Genomic DNA, 25,538 nt, shown 5'->3' on the forward strand with positions numbered 1-25,538 from the left:
CGCGCATGCGCCAGGGGCTGCCCCCGGCGTCGGGGCGCACGGGGCGGCCCAGTGCGCGTGCGCGGCGGTTGTCGTGGAGACCTGGGAAGCGTTAGGCTGGAAAAGACGCGGGGCGCGAGTGGCTGGCAGGGAAGAAAAGCTGGGCGTCGCTGGCGGGGTTGGGGGCCTTAACGACCCCGCGGAACCCGACTCCTCACTGCTACGAGGTGTTCAGTGTTTCAAGAATAATGCATCCCAAGGACCCCGCGGTCGACGGGGGAGTGGAGCTGGACTGCGTGCGGGAACTGGACCTGGAGGAGTCTGCGGGTGACCGCGGGAACGCAGGCCCAGGGGGCCTCAAGGAAGGTGCCGACCGCCGCCCCAGGGAGGCGAGGGGGGCGACGGGCCGAGCTGACTGGGCGCTACAGCCTGTTCCCACACCTGATCTTCACAGCCAGTGATAATAACAATTGAGGCCCGCACTCACTACACCGTGCGTGGCAAGTGTTAATGGCATTTGAGCCGCTCTGTGTGTAGGCATTTCTCTCCTTTCACACTTCCCCAGCCTTGACAGGCCCAGGCCCTTACCCAACACAACATTCTCCCAACTTTTTAATGTTCTGAATTTATCCCTTTATTGCTATCATCAGGGAAGAGCTTTCCACCTCCACTACCTGCTATGTCAGGGTAGGGCATTCCCTTTGCGTTTGCAGTGATCTGCGGAGAGACTGAAGAACTGATGGTTCTGGGGTCAGTGGGTGACTCTTCATCAAAGTTTCCCAGAATTTTGTTTTCCAGTCTCTTATTTCCGCTTGGTGTCAGTCCCTAAGGGAAACCTTTTGATGACTAGGTAAACAAACTACTTAATGTGTGTTTCATTTTTCCAACCTAGTCAACAAATGTATCTTGATCATGGACTCTCCAAACAAGCCTGCATGAGGAGCTGTAGGGAAGCAGTGCTGCTCAGGGGGAAGACAAGGGCTTGAGTCCCTCCCACTGGGTCAGAGTGCAGCCCTGCAGTTCTCCAGCCTTAAGTCTGTTTAATTCTCTAAGCCATGGGCTCCTTGTCCACAAGCAGCAATAATTATACAGAAATAATACAATTAGAGCTTCCTATATACAGTAGGCCATTAATAAATGGAAGTTCTTGTTATTGATATAATCAGTGACTGTGTATATTGAGCACCTATTCTTTATTCCACAAATGCTTATCTGGTACTTCTTGTGATGGCACTGTATTGGTGAGAAATAGGGACGCATAGGCCAATTCAACACATGGAATATGCCTCGGTAGATTCCCCCCCCTAAAACTCGGCAGAGAGCACCAGCTTAAAAACCCTTAAAAACAAGTGCATTTGAATGTCTCATTTTCTTTTTACCAAAGATATTTCCACCCTCACCCTGCCTGTTTCTCCTGTGATTTTTCTTTTGAAAATATTTTAAGAACAGAGATTAAAAAAAGAACAGAGATTATAAAAAACACAGAAGCCATTTCAGATAAAGTGAATGTTCTTTTTGCCACCCTTTCAGAATTTTATATGGAATCTTCCAATTAGTTCTCTCTCCCTATAGACTGTGTCCTTAAATATGCCTAGCTTGGGGTCGTGTTTTTAATTTCTATAAATGGTGTTCTGCACTTAGTATGAAACTTGCTTTTTACTCCATGGATGTTTCTGAGAATTAGGATATTGATTGGTGGAGCTCCAGTACCTTCTTTCCCAAGGCAGAAAAGTTCTCCATTGTTTTATTTAACCAGTCCCTATGGATGGACATTTGTGTTGATAACAGTTTTTGGCAGTCTTGAATATCCTAGCACGTATCTTTGTGTGTGCCTCACAAGAGCTTTTAGAAAGGAATTGCCTGGAAGTGAAATTTCCATAGTCTTTCTATTTTTTTTTTAAGATTTATTTATTTATACAAGAACTGGGGTATAGGCCAGAGGTGCGGGAGAGTGAGAGGTTTCACCAGAGACAGAGTGGGGAGCAGAACTCACAGATGGACTGAAAACACTGCTGAGGGGAGCAGCGGGCAAGACAGGAGAGGTCTGCTATGCCATGTGGGTATCTCCCTGGCTGGCCAAGAATTGAACCAGCGCTGCAGAGGCTGCAGACAGCTTCACAGCACTGCACTCAACCTGCTGCACCACCAGGGAGACCCCGAAATTTCCATAGTCTTTAGCAAAGCTTGAAAAAATTTCATACGCTTAAAGAATACTGGTATCCCGTACTAAAAACATAATAAGTTGAAACTGGAGGAATTTTGTATACATTTCTTCACCTCTATAGAACAAATCTCTTCTTTTACAGAAGTAAACGATCCTGAGGCAGTCTCAGCAAGTCCTCCTGACATATCCTGTCAAAGTGAGCAGAAGCAGAGTGGTGACAGCTGGCCAGCTGGCTGCTTAGCACACCAGAGAGATGACAAGGAAGACGGTGGCCCCAGGTCTGTGGGCATGCTACTGCTAATCAGTGTACACTGACTGAGTAAGGTAGCCTTGCAGTCACCCCTGTGTTCAGATAAGAAAATTGAGGCTCATGGAGTGTAAGTAGTTGGCCCCATGTTTGAGAGTTAGTCATGGAGTCAGGACTGCATTGCATGTATGGCACCACTAGCCACAGTCCATTAAACTTTTTTTTTTTAAACCCTCCTCCACCATCCCACAGTCCATTAAACTTTAATGGCAGTCCTAGAGAAAGAAACATCAGTAGTTCTTGATGACACTATTAAAAGTATTTTTATTAGAACATACATTGCAACTTTTAAGAATGCTGAAAGCAATAATATTGGATGAGGCTCTGGAAGCTATACCAAAAACAACAACAACAACAACTTAAAATAGTTATCAGGCATTTAGGATGTTGTGAAATTTGGGGAAGAATGCATATGGTATGGAATTTTGGGATATACAGAAACTGAAATTTCTTTTTTTTTTTTTTTTGAAATTTCTTGTTCATATATTTTCATTTAACAGAATGACTAAACGTTTCCTGCAAAAACTCTGCAAGCAACATAAACTTTATATTACCCCATCACTGAATGATACACTGTATTTACACTTTAAAGGTAAGGATAAGCTTTTTAGGTAAGGATTTTGTCAGGCAGAAAGACTGTGGTATTAAAAAACTATTCATGGGAATTATCTAGAGTTCTCAAATTTAAGTAGAAATTTCAGTTTCCTGAAGATTGATGGAAAAGCAGTATTTCGTTGAAGAAAGTCTCACCTGATGAGTTTATAAAAAGGGATTATAAGTATACATTGGCATATTATATTCCCGCTTTCCAAGCCATGTTTGCCACCAGAAAGCTGGCTTGGAAATACTTTGAGCTTTGGAGCAATAGTGGATCAAAGATGGGCATAGAAAACAGCAGGTGAGGGATACCGGGTGCCTTTCAGGGCAGAGAGGTGTGAACACTGGCATCCCTGCAGGTGCACAGAAATTTAAGTTCCAAGTCATAGACTATTCCTAGCAGTGACAGAGAAGAGTGATAGTTCTCAGCGTGTGCTGACTGTGGGTCAGCCAACCAGCTTCCTCAGGCCTCTGTTATTCATTTATCCAAGAAATGGTTCCTGAGCCTGGCACTGTACTCAGTCCTGGAAACACAGAGATGGTTATGACGAACCACCCAGGCCAGAGGCTGGGCCAGGCAGGGAAGGTACAGGACGGCTCCCACAGCACTGACCTTAAAGCATTGGAACCCCTCCTAGCTGGCTTCCTCGCTTCCGCTTTGTCCTCTCTATCCTCTCCATCCAACATTTAGATGTAGTGTTGAATAAAATGACATAGGTGAGCACACCCCAGGAGACCAATATTCAGGAGGTGAGTGGAAGAAGAGAACCCGGCGGATTAGACTAAGCAGAAAGAGTCAAAGAGGTAGAAGATCCGGGAGACAGAAGTGCCTCTACTGTCCACTGCTGCGGAACAGACTGTTGCAAAACTTAGCAACAATTTCATGATCTCCCACTGTTCCTGAGGGCCAGGAATCTGGAAATGACTTTGCTGGGAGGTCCTGACTTGGAGTTAGTCATGACAGCCAAGCTGTTGACTGGACCTCAGTTGTCTGGAGTCCACAGGGTGAGAGGATCCACTTCCAGGTTCACTGCCTAAAATCCTCACTGGTTGTTGGCTGGACACCTCAATTCCTCACACACGAGCTTCTCAGGGCAACTGGCTTCCCCCCTCCGAGCAAGTTACCTAAGAAAGAGAGACAGGCCAAGACGGAAGCCAAAGTCTCAGAAGTAACTATCATCACTTCTACCATATTCTGTTGGTGTCAAGATTAAGGCTGGTTTTACTGAATCATTAACACAAGGGCATGAATACCGGGAGACAATGATCACTACAATAAGCTAAGTGATCCAGAGAGCCCCAAGAGGAAACTGAAGAAGGAGGGCAGGACCCAGTAGGTCGAGCACCTGGTATCTGTATTCAGTGCACAGAGGACTGTAAATTGGATGTCACTGACACCTTCGCTGGTGGCTGCAGTAATAGTAGACCCAAGAAAGGAATGAATCTGAGAAGACAATGAGGAAAAGGCCTTCCACGGTGAAGCAGGAAGACAGCTAGAGAGAGGACAAGGCCAAGACAAAGTCAAGAGAGAAACAACCCAGTTACTTCAACAAAAAAATTGCAGTGAGTAAAAGAGAGAGACAGGGCCTCCCCTGGTAGTGCAGGTGGTTGAGCACAGCGCTGTGAAGCTATCTGCAGCCTCTGCAGCATGGGTTCGAGCCTGGCTGACTAGTGAGATATCCACATGGCACAGCAGACCTCTCCTGTCTCGCCTGCTGCTCCCCTCAGCAGTGTGTTTGAGTCAGTCTGCCTGTTCTGTTCCCTGCTCTGTCTCTGGTAAATCCTCTCACACGCCCAGATATCTGGCCTGTACCCCAGTTCTTGTATGCATAAATAAATAAATCTTTTAAAAAATAAAAAAAATAAAAGAAAGGGACAAAGACTATAGGCTAAAAGTGACTAACAGACTTCAACTAATAGCAATGCATGGACTTTTTTCTGTATCCTGATTCCAACAGCAAACCTGCAAGGTTCCTCCTGAGCAGGCTGACAATTCTAGCAGAAAAACCACTTTTCCCAGTGGAGTCAGCAAAGCCCCTCAAGATCCATGGCCATTGGCCCCACCTGGCTAGCTGTGGCTGGAGTATAACTGAGCAGCCACCCAGAGCTCCATGGTGCAGTAGCAGGAAGGGGATGGTCCTCCAACAAAAGTGGCAGTGGCATTTCTGGAGGAAGGAGTGGGGACTTTAGGCAGGCAGACAAAAAGAAGGGTAAGTCCTGCCCCCTACCCCATGTATGAGTTTGTGGGGGGGGTAGCTTAATAACACCCCCTCCCTTTGAGTCAGGCTTTGATCGCATTGAGAACTTGGAGGAGTACACAGGGCTTCGCTGTCTGTGGCTGGAGTGCAACGGAATACAGAAAATCGAGAACCTGGAGGCCCAAACCGAACTGCGCTGCCTCTTCTTGCAAGTGAACTTACTTCATAAAATTGAGAACCTAGAACCTCTGCAGAAACTGGATGCTCTTAACCTCAGCAATAACTACATTAAGACCATTGAAAACCTAGGTAAGAGTAAGGCACCAGGGGTCTTTGTAGATGCTTCTAGTGCTCTCCCCTGGGGGAGGCTGGAAGAATTTATATTATGGGGCAGACAGACATGTTACCTTTGTTGTTTACTTCTGCTGACCTCTCCCCCTCCCCCCTCCCGCACCCTGCCAGCCTGTCTGCCGGTCCTAAACACACTTCAGATGGCCCACAACCATCTAGAGACTGTGGAAGACATTCAGCATCTAAAGGAGTGTCTGAAACTTTGCGTCCTTGACCTGTCCCACAATAAGCTGAGTGATCCAGAGATCCTGAGCGTTCTCGAGAGCATGCCTGATTTGGTAATGCATATAACTTCTATTATTTGGTGCTAAATATCAGATCTTTTCTCTCCCCACTTCCCTCCCTCCTTTCTTTTCACCCTCTTTCACACTTTTCCCTCTCTGCATTTTTAGGTGGACTATCTTTAATGCCAGATGCCATATCATTTGACCCACAAATATTTCAGTCTGTGTCTCCAAGATGACTTTTAAAAAAAGTCACCGTGCTATTATTGTATCTAAAATATTATAACTATTTCACATCCACCCCAAGTTTAGTCTGTCTCAAATATGAAGACAGTTGGGTTGTTCACATCTACCCCAGGCCCACACTTGGCATGTGGATTATTTGTTGCATAAACCTCTTTTGATCTGAAGCCCTTCCCCTTCGTTGTGGTTTCCCCACCCCAGTAATCTGTCAATGAAATGGGATCCTTTCTTGGATAGTCAGTCACATCCTGGACCTGGTTGGCTGCCACCCTATGGTGTCATTTTTTTTTTTTTAAATAGAGGCATGTTTTATTTATTTATTTATTGTATTTGTTTGTTTTTGTTTATACATGCACTGGGTACAGTCAGAAGTGCGGGAGGGTGAGAGAATTCACCAGAGCCAGAGCGGGAGCAGAGCAGGCAGAAGGACCGAAGTACACTGCTGAGGGGAGCAGCGGGCAGCAAGAGAGGTCTGCGCGCCATGTGGGACCCTCCTCCGGTGGCTGGGGAGCAGCCGGGGATCGAACCGGCATCACATAGGCCGCGGGCAGCTTCGCAACCCAGTGCTCAACCGCTGCGCCACCAGGGAGGTCCCCTTGTGGTGTCATTTAACATGTCCTGCTGTATACAGGACTTCTAGCAGTGACAGATGGAGGCAGAGCTCCATAGATCCAGGTTCCAAGGTGGGCTGGTGCAGCACATCACTGGGCCTGGAAAGTCCAGCTGTCTGTCTCTCTGCTGCAGTAAAATAGAGGGTGAGGTCAGTCTAATCCAGGCACTACAGAGCTCCCCATCCACCAGCAGCCATGGCCAGGGGCTTAGCTTTGTTCTCTCATTAGGACTTGGACAACGGCCACTTTCCAGTTCTTTTCTTCTTTCTGCATGTATTAGCTGGCATGCTTTTCCAGAGAACTTTCCTTCATTGGCTGGGGATGCCCTAATAGACAATCTATACAGAAAAGGCCAGGAGAAATGTCTGGCTCTTTTTTTTTCATGTGTCGGGTTTCAGATAAACGAGTTAAGACCCTAGCAACCCCTAATTAGATGTGATTTACCCCTTGCTGTCATCTTCATCTGGGATGTTCCAGTGGGCCCACTGCTGGCTGGTGGCAACTGCTCCTGGCTGCTCCTGCGCCTTTTCCATTAACTCTTAAATCTTTGCTGATGTCCTGGCTTGTTCAGTGTGTCTGTGTTGTCATTTGTACAGAGAAAAAATATCAATGATAGCACATAAAACTCTTGAGCTCACTGTTCACTGCTTAGGGCATTGTAAGAGACAAAGCCAGCCAATTTAAAGTAAAAGCAGCCATCTACAGAGTACATGAACTGTCAGGAAGGACCAGCAGGTGTTAATACATATTTAATACATGATAAAACATATTTCTCTCCTTTTTCTTGGCTAGGGCTGCCATAACAAACCACCACAGAGTTGGGGGGGGCAGGGGGGAGGGACTTCGACAACAGGAGTTAATTTGATCATTGAAGAGGAAGTTGGAATCCAGGTGTGAGCAGGGCTGGTTCCTTGAGCCCTCTCCCTGTGCAAATTGGCGTGCAAATGACCATCTCTCTGTGCCTGTCAGTGTCATCTCTTTAAAGTGCTCGTATCCAGATACAGTCAGTCTGAGGTGCTGGGGTTAGGGTGTCAAGGCAGGCCATTTAGGGCACACATTTTAGCCTTCACAAGCACAGCCAATCCTTCATGCCCTACGCACCCCTCTAGTGTCTGTCCCTGTGGCCTGTTGCTCCCACCACCCCAACCTCCATGGGATCCGTCACTTGAGAAGATGACAAGGATGGTGAAGGCGGGGTGAGAATGAAGTCTGGGAAACACTAAGCTAACCAGGTCACAATGTGTTTCTTTTCTCCCACCACCACTTTAGGTATGAAAAGTATTTCATTAGTTGGACTAATTTTAAATGGCTCCCCCACAAGTCACCTGACCATTTTCCTTGAGTTTGCACTTTGAGGAGGTGGCAGGATTCACAGGGGGCCTGGCACTCGGGCACCACTATAGCCCTCTCTCAACTCTGGCCCTACCCTGGCATCCAAGAGACCTGGAAGCCTGGTGAGAAAGGCCTTGGCTATAGATAAGGGCACACGCCTTCTCTCTTCATCAATGCTATGTGCCCTGTCACTGCATCCTGGCCAGGAAGGCAAGAAAACTATCCATTAGATGAGATTAATTTCAGTAAGAGAGATTGGTCAAGCACAACTAATGTGATCACACTTGGAACAAGGTCTCAGAAATGTTTCCCAATGTTGGTCTGGAAGGACAATGGGACGTAGGACCTGAAGTTCAAGGACAAGGGCAGCTGCTCAATCGGGACAGTTGTGGTGGCACAAATACAGGGAGCCTGCTGGCTTCTCTGCTGTGGTCTTCAGGACCTGGTGCTGGCTGTTTTTACCGACTTATTCTTAGAGCACAGCACATGTGAAGTGATCTGGTCGAGTCAGGTTCTTGGTGTGAATGTGGTTCTGCCTGTTTGCTTCCAGCGGGTACTGAATCTGATGGGAAACCCAGTCATCAAGCACATCCCCAGTTATCGGCGGACAGTTACTGTTCGACTAAAACACTTAACATACCTGGATGACAGACCAGTCTTTCCCAAGGACAGGTAAGGAAAAGTCTTTGGTAACATTAAATGCATAGTGTGATTTTTAAGCACTTTCACACATCATTAAATATTCTCTGGGTTGAAATGTAATGGCTAATTTTCTCTAACAGGAAATTCCTTGTGTTTGAACACTTATTTAGAGAGCACTTATTTTTCAAAATCCTTTGATAAATATTGTTGGGAAGTCTTTGACGTCATCAATGATTACTTCCTTGGGATGGAAATCTAGGAGCTGTATTACTGGATTAAGGACTGTGGGTTGAGTCTTTTTTTTTTTTAGAGGCATGCTTTATTTGTTTGTTTGCTGGTTTTTTTTTGTTTGTTTGTTTGTTTATACATGCACTGGGTACAGTCAGAGGCGCGGGAGGGTGAGAGAATTCACCAGAGCCAGAGCGGGGAGCAGAGCAGGCAGAAGGACCAAAGTACACTGCTGAGGGGAGCAGCGGGTGGCAGGAGAGGTCTGCGCGCCATGTGGGACCCTCACCGGTGGCCGGGGAGCAGCCGGGGATCAAACCCATGTGGGACCCTCACCGGTGGCCGGGGAGCAGCCGGGGATCAAACCGGCGCCGCAGAGGCCGCGGGCAGCTTCGCAACCCAGCGCTCAACCGCTGTGCCACCGGGGAGGCCCTCAGGTTGAGTCTTTTTAAAGGCACTTACACCTTCTAGAAAATTTGTAGCCATTTTATTACTTGGAACCTACCTTCTATCTCTATGGATTTGCCTGTTCTGGATGTCTCAGAGGAACAGAATCATACAATGGGCAGTTTTTCCTGAGGGGCCTCTTTCACTCAGCATGTTTGTCAAGGTCCCTGCCACAGCAGCACAGGCCAATACTTCATGACAATACTGCACAGTGACTCTCCAGTTGAACGGGCCACATTTTATTTATTCATGAGTTGATGGACACTTTGGGTGGTTCCTGCTTTTTTTTTTTTTTACTATTCTGAATAGTGCTATGAATATTCACATGCAGGGGTTGTGTGAATGTTTTCAGCTCATGTGGGAAACTATTTAGGAGCATGATCGCTGGGCTGTAATGGTGAGGCTGGTTTCGTGTTTGCTAAGCTCTCTTTCCAAGTGGCAGCACCACTTTGAATTCCCACCAGCAACGAGAGCAACTTCCCGTCGCTCCACCTCCTCAAGTCTGGTTAATGGTGTTTTGCACTTTAGAAATGTTGCTGTTTCCGCATTTCCCCAGTGTCAGAATGTGGAGCATCTTTTCATGTGCTTTTTGTTTTTTTAATTTTTGTGTTTTGATAGCTGTTTGTATGCTTTGAATTCAAGTCATTGTTCAGTTAGCTTTCTTGCGAGTATTTTCTCCCAGTGTACTGCTTGCCTGCTCTTAACATTTGTCCTTTTAAAAATTGTGTTCTTTGTATTCGTGAGTTATAAAAATGTTTCATATATTCTAGCGACAAGTCTCTTACCAGGTATATGATATGCAAATATCTCCTCCCCTTCTTTTTTTTTTCCGGTATTTATTTCTGCATACAAGAACTGGGGTGGAGGCAGGGGTGGGGAGTGAGAGGATTCACCAGAGACAGGATGGGGAGCAGAACATGCAGATCTACTGAAATACACTGCTGAGGGGAGCAGTGGAGGGGACAAGACAGGAGGGGTCTGCTGCACCTTGTGGGTCAGCTCCCTGGCTGGGGATGGAACTCAGGCTGCAGTGGCCGGCAATAGCTTGATAGCTAGAAGGCCTTGCAAATAAAGATTAAAATGTACAGGTGCAACTTTTCTATTTCCCATTGGTCTTAAGGGCCCTTTTGTTTGGTAAGACAGTGCATGTTTTGAATAGTATCCTGTAAAAAATTCAGTCCTCCTCAACTGTCTCCTTCCAAACAGAGCTTGTGCAGAGGCCTGGGCCAGGGGCGGGTACGCAGCGGAGAAGGAGGAGAGAGAACTGTGGGAGAGCAGAGAGCGGAAGAAGATCACAGACAGCATTGAGGCCTTAGCGAGGCTCAAGCAGCAGGCCGAAGAGAGGAAACGACAGAAAGAAAGTCGAAAGGAAGGTACACGCTACGGAGGGGCGGATGCTGAGTTCCGTGCAGCCTCGCAAAGCTGGGCGGTCTAGTAAAGCTGGGCGGTGAAGGCAGGCTTTCTTCGTCTCTGGGACCAATACACACCTTCATGTATATCCATGTTACTTATATTATATCCATATCTATAATTTCTTTTTTTTTTTAATAGAGGCATGTTTTATTTATTTATTTGTTTGTTCGTTTGTTTTGTTTATACAAGCACTGGGTACAGTCAGAAGCGCGGGAGGGTGAGAGAATTCACCAGAGCCAGAGCGGGGAGCAGAACAGGCAGAAGGACCGAAGTACACTGCTGAGGGGAGCAGCGGGCAGCAGGAGAGGTCTGCGCACCATGTGGGACCCTCCTCTGGTGGCCAGGAGCAGCCGGGGATCGAACCAGCGCCGCAGAGGCCGTGGGCAGCTTCGCAACCCAGCGCTCAACCGCTGCGCCACCAGGGAGGCCCTTTATCTATAATTTCTTTATTTTACCATTTATTTCTCTTGTTCAGGGCAGGCGGCACCGCCGGAAGAAGACGAAAACAGAGATGCCCAAGTAGAGGGGAAGGAAGAGCCCCATGAAGGTGGGGAAACACAGCAGAAAATAGAGCTGTTTGTCAAAGAAAGCTTTGAGGCCAAGGATGAGCTGTTCCCAGAAAAGCAGGGTGGAGGAGGTGAGCTGTCTGCGGAGGTCAATGGAGAGATGGAAGGCCAGGAACCAGGGGGAACACTGCCCACTGAGGCCCCAGCCCCAGCCACCCCCGGAGCTGCTTGGGAAGGTAACGGAACAGTGAGCAGCCAGATGCTGCTCAGGGCCTGTGTGAATAAGGGCCATCCCCTCACCCTTGCTGAGGCCAGAATGAAAAGAGCGGAACATGGCCCTGGGGTGCAGCCTGAGGGACCTCAAGGCAGAAGGAGCTCCTTCTCAAGTCCACATTCCCCAGACCACTTTGAGATTAGTTAATGGGGTCCCTGAGGCATGTGGTAGTGGGGGAGTGGTGTGTGTGTGTGGGGGGCCTGCCTGAAGTACAGCAGTACAGGCAGTGAGGGGGCCGCCCTTCCAAGCAGGTGGCAACCTGCCAAAGTGCTCCTATCAATCATGCCTTTTCTACTGGTCCTGATTATTTTGTGTCCATCCTGCTGTGCAGTCATCCATCGGCTGCACGTCCGGGCTGCAGTAGGGCCGGCTCTGTCCCCGGGCTTGCCATCTCTGTGTAGATGTCACCCATCCCGCTGGGGATTCTCGTAGCTTTTGGCACAAGGAACAGCCAGCCCTTCAGACCCGAGGAGGCCTTTGTCCCTTTGATCTTTGAAACACCTTCACCTGGGGCTTGTCATTTGAGCATGTGTGAGGTGAACCCCGAGATGGATCACTTCTTATTGTTCTTCAGAATCAGCTCCCCAGACTGTGGCCAGTGAGGGTGCCTCAGGGGCAGAACTGGAGGGAGCCGTGGATATGGGGGCCGTGAAGCTGGAGACAGAGAAACTCTTCATCGATGTACGGAACCAGCCGTACTTGCAGACAAGTATCTCTTTCCATTTGGCAAAACACAGGTGGACAGATAAAAACCTTGAAACCCTCCATACCCAGTGTGGGCCTTGGATGGCAGGCTTGGCATCATGGGAATGCAGACTTTCAGGCCCCACCCAGATCTCCTGAGCAGGCACTGCACTTTATTAAGCTCCCCTTCCACCCGGTTGGCATGTATGTGTATTCAGGGTAGAGACTCGCAGGCCTCAGTGGTTCCTGTTGAGCTGTCTACAAAACTCTTTCCCCACAGAGGCTATGCTGCAAAGCCACTGTCAGCTAGTCTTAAACAGAACAATCGAGAAAAGTTCCATTTTATCACCAGAGCCTCTCATCCTTCGCCAAGCAAAGGCTCGTGCCACCTTCTTGGCCTGTCACTCCTCAGGCTTCCAGATGCAACTGACTCAAGAGGGGCTGCTTCACCCTGTGTCTGATGCTGGCCTCTCAAAGGCTTCTCCTCCAAAGCTTTCCCCACTGGGATAAGTGTCCAGTGCTCTAGGCATAGGTGTGAGCTCTATGGGACCCCTCCCCATTGGTGTCCTGACCCCCGGGAGCTGCACAGTTCCAGGTGGAAAGCTCTTTCTCACCCCTGGCTTCCCACCAACCTGGTGCTCACTGTTAGGCTGGAGGCGCCCTGCATCCCTGTCCACAGGGTTCCCTGAGTTTGAACCCACATGCACATTTGGCGTTGCTGAACTTCTAAAAGAAGTCTCATTTCTAACTGCACCATTTCCTGTGACTCAGGAAGAATTCGGCAGCATGGTCAACTGTCATAGCAGGTCTCTCACTTTCCAGGCCTGTGAACACTGGACTGGGAGATTAATCTCTAACATTTTAGAACCTGCAAGTAAGATGCCACCACCAACAGCTGACACTGAGGACCAGAGGTTGTACAGCTTGCTCAGAGCTACACAGTCAGGACAGGACGGACTGTCCTGCCATCTCCCCTTGCTAGTGCTGCTGGACTTAATTCTGGGCAGGTGGCTATAAAGGTACCAAAACCCACAAAATATTAAGAGCCCCACAGTGTGGGAGAGGTCTAGAACACACTTGGTCTATACCACATGGATCCCATGACTTATGTGTACAGGAAGAGGTACACCACGCCCCTCGATGAGCTGACTGGGTCACTTATGACAGAGGAGAAAGACATGGAAACTGTCCCAGCACGCTGCCCCGTGTCACACTGGGCCTGATGGGATCCACGCGCCTGCAGTGCTTGTGTGCTTGTGTGCATGAGCTGCCCGGTCCTTCCTGGCTTCTCCACACTGTACTCCAGGAATAAATGCTCTGCTACAGGAGGGTGGGTGTGGTGGGCCCCTCCCTAATGGTGACACTGCTCCTTTGCTCTTTCAGGACCTGCCTGATTTGGAAGAGGTGGACACCAGCGCATCACTGGAGGACCAGGCCCAGGTCCTCAATCCCTCCCCCATACGTCCCCCATCGTCCCACTTTCACATTCGGTCTTGTCACTGACAGCACCTATTACCCTGGACTTTGCCTGACCTGGACGTGAAGTGCTCCATGTGATGAGCGCATGACCGCTACCGCCACTGCATTTCATGGTCTCGAGGTGTCACTGGGTCTGTGAGCTGCTGCTCACGCCTGGTGATTTAGCACATTAGCAGTGGTTTCTATGACCTGCACTGAGCACAACCACACTTTGCCCTTTTTCTGCCCCGGGATGTAGTTCTGCTCACCTCCTGGATTGCCTGCACCAGAGCGGCATGCAGACGGGGGAAGGGAACCACAGCAGGGAAAAAAGGAGCAGTCTAGGAGGCTCTCCACAGGGAGTTCTCCCCAGATGACCTGCCCCTCCCTTAGGCCTCAAGGAGGCCAAGTGTGCCAAAGGGAGGGAGAGGCATGCATCATGGTGGGATGGAGATGCACAGACCACAGCTCCCAGGGGATCTGACCTCCAAGGGGCCCAGTTGCAGTTTTTGAACAAAGCCGTGCTTGCTGGCAGGGCGAGCTGACACCAGCAGAGGGCTAAGGACGGTGGTGGTGGTGGTGGTGGTGGTGGTGGTGGTGGTGGGGTGGGTACAAGCAAGGACCCAAAGAGGTTGCAAAGGAGCGCAGACATTGGCCACAGAGCTCACTGCAACTTTGGGGGCTCAGAATGGCTGCCTGGTGTCATCCCGAGGCCTGACTTTTGGGTGCTGGGTACTCTTGGCCTTTCCTATGTGTGACAACAGGAGACACTTTGTGACAGATTTAAAAAGCAGCATTAACACATAAATTTTCAATGACCACTGTGAAAACAGAGGTTCCAACACACCTACCTCCTTTTTCTAGCAGATGTGCTCCCCAAAGATCACAGCCATCTTGAGCCTGAGCGACGACAGTGACCCTGAACTGGACTATACCTCCCTCCCAGTGCTGGAGCCAGGGCCTACAGACAGCCTTTCAAACATATTCGCAGTCACCAAGGACACCTCCAGGAAGGTGGGGACGCCCTTCACAAACATATTTCAAGAAGCCGCAAAGAGGGACTTGGAATCCCCAAGTTCAGCCCCAAAGCACCCACGCCCACTGATTCAGGTGCTTGACGAGACTTCAGGCCCGCCAGTGCCCCAACCATGCCATGGGGAGGCTACAACCCCCACTTCCTGCAAAGACAGGGACAGTCACCCACTTTCAGCCTCCCTTTCAGGTAAGGTGGCTCTATGTTTAAGGTCACAGGGCTGGGAGCTTGGAGAGTGGGGAAGTAAACTAACTCCCTAAACCAGAGGGATAGCAACAGGGTCTCTGCCTTGAGAACCCTATGTGCTTGGAGGGGGCATTTACCACAGTCGCCAGGTGATGCCTGTGCCTAGCTTGTGCCTCTCCTGTTGCGTGTGGGCATGTGCTGGAAGCTTCAAGCCGGTACCCTGGCCTACTTCTGGCCATGCACCTCTGGGCCATCTTGGCTCAGGAGTGCTGGACAAAGGAAGCTGCATGGTCACCCCATTCTCACTATCCCAAACAGTGGCCTTTCTGGGCCAAGGCACCAGAGGAAAAGGGCATCAGGAACACTGTGCCTAGAAATGAGACAAGGCAAAAGCCAACAGCAGCCCAAAGAGGAGGGCCCTCCAGGTGGAGGTGCAGGTCAGAAGCACATGGAGACACTGCTGGCAGGGAAGGGGGTCACCAGGTGGGCAAAGCGCCTGGGGGGGTGGAGAAATGTGGACAAACCGGCACACTGGCCCCACCCGGCATTAACAGGCCCATGTGGGCCAAGTTGCCTGGTGCTGAGAAGGAGCTGGCTGGGATCTGTCCAGCAGCCACCTGTGCACACCCAAAGCGGGGACTGTGGGGCCCAAACCCTCCTGTTCCTGCCCAGCACTGGTGGCACCAGGGTTTTCTGAATGTCACCTCAGGTGGTTGACTCAAGACCCATATCCAGGGAGAAAGGGAGTGACCCCCCAAAACACTGCCTTCCCTCTCTTTCAGGAAACAGCAGCGAGAGGGACAGAGTATGCCCCGTGATGGAGCCCAAAGAGCTCACAGAGCCCGAGGCAGGAGAGCACCAGGAGGACATTGAATTTGGCTTGGACTGAACCCCAAGGTGGGCCTCCAGCCTCGGACTCACACAGACGGGGAACTAGCATTGGGCGCAGGCCCCCTCGACAGCTCTACGCCCAGGCACCTCCAGAGGCAGTGACAGCAGCACCAAGCTTGGGCTCCAAGCATAGCCACCGCCTTCCCCGTGGTAGGAAGCAGGATGTTGGCTGTCTCCCTGAGCTTTATAAACACCCCAAGTCCTTGTAAGTAATGTGTTACAGGACTCTTTAATATCCGTACCATTGTGGGGTTTCCTTCCACCAGCTACCCGAGAAGACCACCTCGTCACCAACCCTCAGAAACACCGACCCTCAGAAACCTAGTAGATCTTGGGGTCCCAGACACCTTCAAGTGGGCATCACACCCCACCTCCCCGGAGAGCAGTTGCAGAACCCTGGAGAAGACCATGCTTTAGCTAGCTAAGGGCACCCTAGTTGGAAACTTGGTGATCCCAAACCATGTGCACCTGACAAGTTTATTTAATCCCTAAATGTGAGTTCAAAGCATCTATACAAAACATTAGACCCTGGTAGAAATTCCTTAAACACAAGTTAAGCAGCAGCAGCTACTGCTGGCAAACCCCTGGCACCATGATACCCCAAAGGCTCTGTGGTGACCCCGTAGCCTGACTCAAGCCCCCACTTTCAGGCACAGCCCGACACTGACCTTCAGGACTGCTAGGGCCCTGCCAACATGCCTCTCAGAAGCATCTTTAGGTAAAAAGATAAACTAAGGGAGAAATGACCATCCTATTGTCCTGAGCTACTCCTCACCCTGGCGTTTTAGATGTTTCCACAGTCAGAGAGACCTTCAGAGGAGAAAGGCCTGCAGCAGGCATGGCTAGTGCACAGCATGTCTCAGAGGTGGCCCAGGCTCTCAGAAGCCCATTCGGGCCTTCTTCCGGCGTGTCTGAGAGCCAGGTGGGACTGGTGTCTGCTGCCCAGAGCGGGTGGCCCCGATACTGGAGGTCTGGGAGAAGGGCACAGAAGCACGTTCCAGGGTGTTTCTTTGGAGTGACAGTTGAGGTGTGTAGTCCTGGAGGGTCTGATGCCTAGCAGGGCCCCGGACACTGGAGGTTTGGGAGGAGGGTGTACAGGCATCACCCCGGATGTCCCCTTGGAGGGGCAGCTTGGCCATATAGTCCCGGAGGGTCTGCTGCCGCTCTGATGGCACACCCCGGGCCCACAGCTCCTGGGTGAATTCCTGAGAGGGTGGGGTCAGTGGGGGCTGAGGCCTGGTTTCAAGGGGCGTCTGGTCTGGGCTGTGAGGAGGGCTGACAGCGTCAGAAAGGTCCAAACGGCCACTGAGTGAGGAGAAGGTGCTGGACAGCTGGGTCCGGCGCTTGGCCCGCTTGGTCTGTCTTCCAGGCCCCAAGCTCCCACCCTGCTGCCTCTGCCACCAGGCAGCCACCCGGCCTTCCCAGGCTGCCTCCAGACGCTCACTGAGCTCATCCTCAGGACCTGAGTCAGGAGCAGGAGGTGGCTCTGAGGTAGGGAGAGAGCCCAGGTCACTCTGCTGCAGGATCCGACCTGCAGTCATGGCAGCCCGGAGACCCTCAGGCACTTTCCTCTCAACTTCCTGATGCTCCCTGCAGCTCAGCAGGTGGCGGTGTGAAAAGGTGGGTGCAGCCCACACAGGGGGAGCCATGGGTACTTCCAGCAACTCCTTCAACCACCGGCTGCAGGAGGCCAGAGCCTGTGGGCTCCAGGAAACCGGGGGCACAGAGGCACTGGGCTCCGGATCTCCCTGAGAGACAGGGTCATTCCGGAAGCGGAAGCGCTGGTGGAAGAGATCTCCAGCCTCAGAGAGTTGGAACAGTGACAAGACTGGAGTGGATGTAGAGGGTGGGATGATGGCAGTGAGACCTGGAAAAGGTAACGACAGTGACCCCCAGGTCTGAGGGAATACCGTGACCCAGACCTGCTCTCCCGCTCCACGTACCTATAGTTGGTGCCATCAGCCGCTCCTGCAGTCGCCGATGACTCTTGGTTTCCAGCAGGGGAAAGGCGGAGAGGGAATCGCTCTGGGAAGGCAGACACTGGGGGGGCCCGGCCAGATGGGGTGTGGAGGCCCAGTTTCCTGGGGGAAGAACGGCTAGCTGAGGCCCTGTCCAGGCCAGGCGCTCTATCTTCTTGCATGCCCAGCTAGCCAGACTCACCTGCGATGTGCAGCAGCTGCAGCTGCCCACCCTGGCCGCCTAGGAGCAGCGGCCGTGGGCAGCCGGGCCAGGGTGCAGGCAGGATCTGGGCCAGCAGGGGAGCAGAGGGAAGGCTGTGGTTCCACTTCAGCATCGGCACCAAGGGCATGCGCTCGTCCACCAGGTAGAGCGAGAACTGGGGCCGAGGAAGAAGCAAGAGAAAGGGGTCTGATGCACTGGCTAGGCAGTAACTGATGGGACGAGCCTCCGAGGATGGCCCCTTCCAGAGCCCCAGCTGGCTCTCAGAAAGAGGTCAAAGCCCAAGTGGTGACTGCCTCTCCCAGCGTCACCGGGCAACCCTGCACAGGAGGCGTGTCCAATGGGTCACCTCAGCTGTCCTGATGGCCACACAGGGAAAGCCGAAGAGGGGTCTCGCACATAGTAGCCACCTGGCTCTCACCAGCCATCCCCACGCTCACCTGGCCCCAGAACCAAGGTGAGACAGACCCCCTTATGTCCCAGGCTCCTAGGAGGAGGTCCTCAGGCCTCCTCCCCTCTCCTAAGCACAGTTGGCTACCTTTGCACTGGCGATCCCAGCTTAGCCTTTCCTCGCTCCCTGAGTCCACCCCATGCAGATGTCACATCCTCACGAGGTCATTCCCACCCGCCAGTGAGCCTGGACGGTGGAGTTCGGTGACTAGTCAGCCACAGGCTCAAAAGTTTTGTCCTGGGGACGGTCTCTAGCAACATCTAAGACAGCACGGGATGGCTGGGGACGAGGCGTCACTCACCTGGGTACAGACGAGATGGAGTGTAGGGTGCAGAGACTCGGGGCTGGGCTCCCCCAGGTACTGGCTTAGTAGCACTCGTTCCCCTTTTTGGCACGATGCCTCTGCCCCGCCCCGGAAGAGCAGCAGGCCACAGCCCGGTGGGCCCTGGGGAAGAAGCAGGGTCAGCCCTCCTGAAGCTCAAGTCTGCCTATAGGCCCAGGATTCACTGGCTTGGCTGCTTTTGGGGCCCTCGGGACTCCGACCTCACCTACCCCAGGACCTGCTCCTTCCTGCTGCCGTGCCCATGACAGTCCTGCCCCTCACCTGAGTGTCAATGATTTTCACTCCTGTGCGGTCGCCTACAGTCAGCACCCGAGGGTGGGCAGTGAAGTCTGCCCAACGCCAGGGAGACGGGTCCCGGAACACAAGGGTCTCAGGGTCTTTGTAGACTTGCTGGAGCCTTGGGGAGACAGGTTGAGGGGAACAAGAGATGGGGACGCCTGGTCTAGGGTGCAGGACAGTTTCAGAAGCAGGGGCTGTAGTTCAGTGGGGGTGGATGTTGGTTTGGTGGAGGGTTTTTTGGTGAAGAAGGGACATTACCCATCCTGGGGGGTCCACAGACAGATGGCTCCCGAACGGCTGCAGACGGCCAGCTCCCCGGGCAGGTGAGGGCTACAGGGCACAAGTGTGTCTATACTGGGCATGCGTCCTTCTCCCCGACCCATCTCCCTGCAGACGAGCCCACTCAGCCTCCTTTACCTCAGATTGATCCCTGTGGCCCCCTTCTTGACCTGCAGCACCTGGAGAGGAGCCGGCTGCCCCTGCTTACTGACCTTCCAGAGGGCACAGTGGTAGTCAGAGCGAACCGCTAGCAGAGCTGAAGAGGAGATGTAGAGTGTTAGGGTCAAGGTCAGGCAGCAGGTCTGTCATGGGAGGAAGGAGGTGCCACAGGCCTTACATTCTCCCTGCACGGTGCGGGTCACTACCTGCCGCACAGGTCCTCGGAGCTGGATGTGGCCAGGGTCACCAAGGACCTGGGTATCACCTCCTTGGGTCAGATGGACCTCTTGGAAAGCTGGCATCTAGTTAAGGATAAGCATGTGAGCCCTGGTCACTGGAAGTTCCTGAAACAAAATCACCCTCCTCCACCAGAGGGAGCCAGTCGGGGAGCAGCCCAGGCCAAGGATACACAATCTGTCTAGGGCGCCACCTGAAGGATAGACCAGCTGCCCAACATGGGGTGTCCTTCCAGGTAGCCAGGCAAGCGCACCCCCTGTGAAAGCATCATCCAGCAGCAGCTGCTTCCACCGCGTGGCCAGTTCCTCATGCAGCAGCTCTCCCAGGAGAGTGGTCACTGACCTGCCCAGGATCTGGCCCGCAAGGATTGAGAACCTACGCTGTCGATGGCTCAGGAAAGCCCAGGGACACCTGACGACAAGGGAACAGCAGGCAGGTGAGGCAGTGGCAGTGGTGGGAAGGAGGCCCAAGCACCATCCCATGGGAGGCAGGCAAAGCAAATGTGATCATCTACCTAGAATGTCTTCCTTTGGGAAGCTGCGGTACCCACCCCTGGCCGGGAACAGCCCCTTGTTCCATCAATCCCCACAGTGACTAGTCCACAGGAGGGCGTGACAGCCACGACATGCACGCCCACCACCTCCTGGGACTTCTCCTGCACCCCAGGAAGAACCTGGGCTCTTTCCCAGGAGTCATAAGCCATCTTGCTGGTTTGGAAAACAGACTTGGAAACAAGATTTCTATCAAGGAATCATGTCAGATAGAGGCAGGTAAGAAAAAATAATACTAAGGTTATTTGACTATTTGGATGCGGTCATACCTGGAGCCCCTGCAAGTCCCTCCTCTCTTAGGCTAGTGCAGTTTGTCATTTTGTATAGGGAAGCAGGGTTTGCAAATGCAAAGTGGGGATCCACGTCTGGTTCCTTCCTCATGCCCCACCAGTTAGGCCTGCCCTGCCCATCCTCTCTCACTAGCACTTGCCCCCATGGCTGGTATCCACCGAGGTCCTGGAGCAGCCTCTTCACACTGACCACCGTCTTCTTCTTAGAGCGGCTCTGCATGGAAAGACCTTGTCAAGCTCACCTAGGGCTCACCCCCAATGCAAAGTAGGAAGTTCCCTCCCGTGGCTGGCAGGGGTCACTCACCCGTGCTCCCTCCAACTTGAAATTCTCCAGCATCAGCTTCCCCAGGGGTGCAAAGGCTATGTCCCCATGATCCCACAGGAAGCTGCTGAGCTGGGAAGGAGAGGAGGCTGGGTCACTAAGCACAGCCCCTCCCCGCGACACTATGGCTGGAGGGCCACTTACCTGCTCAGTAACATCCAGCACAGCCCGGGGCTCCCGCCGGTACTGATGGCCTCCCCGGAAAAGCAGGTCCCGGGCAGATATGCCTGGATCCCAGGGATCTGAGGGAAGAGTAAGAGAAGGAATGGAGTTTGTCCCAGGGACCAGGAGAGGCCAGAGGTAGGACCAGGTGCTCCAGCTGACATGAGTTATCCAAGGACACTGGGCGCTGGGGGACAGGGCATCAGTAGGGAGAAGGGAGGCTTCAGGTGGGGAGAAAAGCAGGGGGAGCAGTTTGCAAGGAATGAAACCCTTACCAGGACCAGGTGGCAGCAAGGGAAGGGGCCCAGGCATCTCTGGCTCCCACAGCAGGTTCCTGGGCAAGTGTGGCGCCCTGCTCTGAAGAAACAGCCAAGACAACAACAGAACAGTGAGCGGGTTTGGGGTTGGGCTGCGGCAAATTCCCAACCCCACTACAAGAAGGAGACATTTTCACTCAGCCTGTGTTTTAATAGATTTCTGTTAACACCCCCCCCCAATACTGGTTAGTTTGAATGCTACAAAAGGAGGGGGGTGCCAAGTATAAGGGGCCACCCTGGAGCAGGCAGGACTCTCCCCATTCTCACTCTCACCTCGGAGATCTGGGACGGGGACTCTGGCAGGGAGAGCTGGTCTCTCCAGCTGCACATAAAGGACAAATCAGGAACATTGCTCAGACCAAGAGGGCCGGACACAAACAACGTGGGGTGGAGGCAACTCGGGAAGTCCATCGTGTAGAGCAAGAATCACACATCACACATTCTGCCGGTAAGACTTGAATCTGCCAGTGGCATCCAGGGCTCCTGGGGAGAATGAAAAGTACCCTAAGTGGTACACTTCTTTTGGGGATGTAGATACTAAGAAACAAACATGTAGCCCAATACCAGTTAATAAATGCTATATTCAAGCCAAGACAGAGGCCATGGAGATGCACTGAGGGTGTGGTTCTAGTATTGGTGGCCAGGGGTAGCCTCGCTGAGAGGGTGGTACTTGGCACAGCTTGAAGCCAGTGAGGGAGCACTATGCAGACAACCGGGAGGAGGGCTCCAGGCAGAATGAACAGCAAGTCCTAGGGCAGTAAGTGTTTGAGAAACAACTGGGAGACCACAGAATGAACAAGGAGGAGAAGGGGGTAGGGAGTGAAATCTGACAGGTGGTAAAGGGTCAACTTTTGTCACAGATTTTACATTTATTATAGTCACATCTACACTATACTCCTCATACCCTGGGCTTCACACCTAAGATTAAACTTAAGTTCCCCTAAAATGGGGCTGAGTCTTACTCACCTCGCTTCCCACTGTCAAGTACAGTACCATCCCCCAAATGAATAAATGTATGCTAAAGGTACACACATCACCTCTGTTTTTCAACTAGCCACAGCAACAATGTTGACTTAGAGCAGCATCTGCAAACCAAGAACTACAGGCTTTATTCTCCCCCCTTTTGGAGTTCAGGAAACAGAGGTCAGTAAAGAATGACTTGTTCATGGACAAGAGTGTAATCTCCCATGCCATCCAAAATCCGATTTCTGAACCACTAGTCTCGTGTGCGTCCCAAATACCAGAATTTGCTTTCATAGAATAAGCATTCACAGAATAAGCAGTGCCTTTTCCCTTGGAACCCCACTGCACTTTATCAGCTAATTCTCTGCCTCCCCATCCCTCAACTCTGGACATCCTTGTAACCTCAGCTCTATACAAATGGCCCACCACCTGGTAAATTCCAGTCAATACTTGTCAAACGAATGGTTATGTGTATCTCAGGGCAAGTCAACCTCATTCCATCTATGGTTTCTTAGTTCCACCTCTTCCACTAGACTGCGCTCTCCAAGGGACTGAGAATCCATTCCCATGTTTCCAGTGTCTGGCTGCTGTGGTTATTCTCTTTTCCATAACAGGGGAGAACAGAGGCAGGGATCAGGGTGCTCAGCAAATCCTTGTGAAAAATGCTCTTCCACAGAACTGATGGTACTCAATCAGTTAGCAGCACCCCAACTTCCCAGAGGTGCCTGTTCCTGCTCACGCACACAGCTCACCTCTGTGTCTAGGCTCCGATCACACTCATTTCCCTTGGGTTCTTTCTCATCATGCTTCTTTCACCACAGGGGCTTTGCACATCTCTCTGCTTAGGATGAGGGCCAATTGCTCCCCAAACACAAGAAAAATCCAGCTCATCCTTCAGGTTCCCAGCCAGGGAAGCCTCTCCCAGTTCCCCTGACTGTACCCTCCCACAATATCTGCATCTTTCAAAGCATGCAATACAACGAATGACATTTTAAATTTTAAATTTAAGCTGTTTGACTAAGAACTTCTCTAATCAACAGTCCTCATAAGAATAGGCCCTTCATTATCCCCAGTGCCTTGGTAGTTATCCACCCTAACAATACATACACGCAAAGTGAAACAACAAATCTAGGAATGAGCAAATGAATGAGAGGAGAAAGGAACCATACAGCTCCAAACCAACCCCGCAGGCTGGGGGCACTGGAGGAACCCAAGACCTGAGAAAAGGTCTTAAAAAGCAGCCGGGGGGCCGGGGGGAGGGTGGTGGTGGAATAAGCGTCCTCGCTGTAGGATCTCCAGGCCCCTTAGGCTCCAAGGATGAACAAATCCGCGGGGTCTGCAGCCAGGCCAGGCCGGGAACAGCAAAAGCGAGCGCGTCGCAGGGGATGGGAGAAGGGATGGAAGAGTCCTCCCTCCAACCGGCCACCGGGCCACGTCCTCCCCACCAACTTGCACGCCGTCCCCCGCAGGTCTCCCATCCAGCACGGTGTGGCACACAGTGCCTTGCATCTGCGGGCGCCTCACCACACCGTAGGAGGGGCTGCTCAAGGCCGCCTTCTCAGAGGCGGGACTGTTAGGGGGAAAGGATGTTCTGAGCTAGGACCACAGTCAGGCACCCCGTTTTGTATCGGGGCTGCCCTATAACAGGACGCCAGTCACAGTCACACAGCGGGCCCACGCGCAGGGAGCCCCTTCTCTTTTCCGTCCTCACTTACGTGACGCGGGCCTCGACGTGTTCCTCTGGGCAACTGACCTCGGCGTGACGCTCGCCTGACCCTCGCGCCACGAAGGAGCCTGAAAGTTCCACCTGAGCTCCGCGCATGGACGCAGCTATTAACCGTCTTCCGGGCAGGGCCGGAAGCGCGCTCACGCAGACCGGAAGTTCCGCCTCCCCGCTTGGCCGTACGGGTGTTCTACAGCGCCACCTCCCGGGAGGAGGGGGAATAGCGGTGGAAGAAAAGCCGTCATTAGTATTCCTAGAAGCAAAGCCCATCAAGTTCCAAGAGTGAGTGCCAGTTTAACAAGGTGCGAACCCCACGTCTGCTTAAGTAACTTCCTATCTCACAGCACTGTTGCGTTACTGATTGTCTTTATGTCCTATGCCCATGTTTTATAAATAGGGGTGCAAGTACCCCTAGTAGTGCATGAAGTTCTCCCAGTGGTCAGGCACCTGTAGTTTTAGGCAGTGGTTCTTAAATTCTACCCAGTGTCAGCATCACCTGGGATGCCAGTATTCAGTCATGAGATGTGGCTGTGTTGGTGTGAAACAGCAGTTTGCTTCTGTTTTTAATGACTGAGTTAGAGGTCATCGCATGAACATGTCACCATTCATTTACGCAGTTTCCTGATGAGGGAGTGTTTCTGTGTTGGGCGACTCGTCCAAGCCTGTGGATATGTGCAGCCCTCATTCCATTTGTGGACACCCCTGCTGTCCTTTCTATCCCAGGAGTCTCATTTGCTGCTGGGCTACACACGAAAACACCAGAATCACTTTTCTTGATGCCAATATTTGAAATCTTGGGGAGGGAGGCTGAATCTGCTGCTGCTCCTCCCAAGCCCCAGTGTCCACACTGCTACCCTCCTGGCTAGCACAGTCAGACCCAAATATGGGCAGCAGCAGCAGCTGTGTCTACAAGCACAGCAGTGAGAAATGGCATGTTTTCCAGCTCTCGGCTCCTGTGAGATTGAGTTAATTGAGCCTTAATTTGCAGGCCACTTCAAGTAGTTACGCGTTGCATCACAGCTGGCCCTAGGAAAATTGTCCTTATCTCCAACTTTGTCTCTCTTTTTTATGATTTATTTTCATTTATTTATGCATACAAGAACTGGGGTGTAGGCCAGAGGTGCAGGGGTGAGACGATCCACCAGAGACAGAGTGGGGAGCAGAACAGGTGAATCTACTGAAATACACTGCTGAGGGGAAAAGCTGGGGAGACAGTTGAGGTCTGCTGCGCCATGTGGGTTAGCTCCCTGGCTGGGGATTGAACTTATGCTTCTGTGGCTGCTGATAGCTTGATAGGGCTGAGACTTAACCCCTTGTGCCACTAGGGAGGCCCTAACTTTGTCTTAATTTTATTTCTCTTTCACCACTAGCCCTTCATCTTAAAGAATTTCTGTGTTGTGGTACTGTTACGGAGCAGCCCCGATTTTATGAACCAACTCAAAATTCTTTCTAGAAAAAGAAAAAAGTTAGGGGGCCAAATGGCTCATTTTTGGCTTTAAAGCACCTTCAGGTTGGCCTG

At 51.7% G+C, this 25,538-nt stretch overlaps 2 protein-coding genes across 4 annotated transcripts; one reads left to right on the top strand and one right to left on the bottom strand.

Moving 5' to 3' along the window:
- The first annotated feature begins 79 nt into the window (after nt 1-79).
- Nucleotides 80-16,121, top strand: DNAAF1 (dynein axonemal assembly factor 1). Its single transcript, XM_037516257.2, has 12 exons — nt 80-345; nt 2,286-2,421; nt 2,951-3,042; nt 5,333-5,554; nt 5,708-5,874; nt 8,557-8,678; nt 10,527-10,693; nt 11,209-11,475; nt 12,088-12,194; nt 13,581-13,637; nt 14,523-14,877; nt 15,657-16,121. The coding sequence occupies exons 1-12, from the start codon at nt 228-230 to the stop codon at nt 15,761-15,763; spliced, it is 1,917 nt and encodes a 638-aa protein (XP_037372154.1). The 5' UTR covers nt 80-227; the 3' UTR covers nt 15,764-16,121.
- TAF1C (TATA-box binding protein associated factor, RNA polymerase I subunit C) lies at nt 11,754-24,318 on the bottom strand. Of its 3 annotated transcripts, XM_037516254.2 has the most exons (15): nt 24,012-24,318; nt 21,607-21,816; nt 21,292-21,373; nt 20,999-21,096; nt 20,837-20,926; nt 20,673-20,746; nt 19,864-20,102; nt 19,633-19,749; nt 19,434-19,551; nt 19,275-19,346; nt 18,999-19,134; nt 18,696-18,839; nt 17,926-18,100; nt 17,709-17,846; nt 11,754-17,632 (listed from the first exon to the last, which is right to left on the bottom strand). In XM_037516254.2, exons 2-15 carry the CDS (start codon nt 21,742-21,744, stop codon nt 16,644-16,646), a joined length of 2,610 nt encoding a protein of 869 aa, XP_037372151.1. In that variant the 5' UTR covers nt 21,745-21,816; nt 24,012-24,318; the 3' UTR covers nt 11,754-16,643. The 3 variants fall into 3 exon arrangements, with proteins under 3 accessions (XP_037372151.1, XP_037372153.1, XP_037372152.1); XM_037516256.2 differs by lacking the exon at nt 24,012-24,318 and having other exon boundaries at nt 21,292-21,368; nt 21,607-21,715; XM_037516255.2 differs by lacking the exon at nt 24,012-24,318 and having other exon boundaries at nt 20,837-20,921; nt 21,607-21,715.
- Between the last annotated feature and the right edge of the window lie 1,220 nt (nt 24,319-25,538).

This window comes from Talpa occidentalis, unplaced genomic scaffold (genome assembly GCF_014898055.3).
Source record: "Talpa occidentalis isolate TD23 unplaced genomic scaffold, MPIMG_talOcc4v2.1 talOcc4.17, whole genome shotgun sequence".
Lineage (NCBI taxonomy): Eukaryota > Metazoa > Chordata > Mammalia > Eulipotyphla > Talpidae > Talpa > Talpa occidentalis.

Excerpts from the sequence above, each read along its gene's own strand:
- TAF1C (XM_037516254.2), bottom strand. The coding sequence starts at position 21,744 with ATGGACTTCCCGAGTTGCCTCCACCCCACGTTGTTTGTGTCCGGCCCT. Across the intron at positions 21,097-21,291 it reads CTTGCTGCCACCTGGTCCTG|ATCCCTGGGATCCAGGCATA; the intron begins GTAAGGGTTTCA and ends CTCTTCCCTCAG. Across the intron at positions 20,747-20,836 it reads TCAAGTTGGAGGGAGCACGG|AGCCGCTCTAAGAAGAAGAC; the intron begins GTGAGTGACCCC and ends CTTTCCATGCAG.
- DNAAF1 (XM_037516257.2), top strand. The coding sequence starts at position 228 with ATGCATCCCAAGGACCCCGCGGTCGACGGGGGAGTGGAGCTGGACTGC. Across the intron at positions 346-2,285 it reads CCCAGGGGGCCTCAAGGAAG|AAGTAAACGATCCTGAGGCA; the intron begins GTGCCGACCGCC and ends CTTCTTTTACAG. Across the intron at positions 14,878-15,656 it reads ACTTTCAGCCTCCCTTTCAG|GAAACAGCAGCGAGAGGGAC; the intron begins GTAAGGTGGCTC and ends CCTCTCTTTCAG.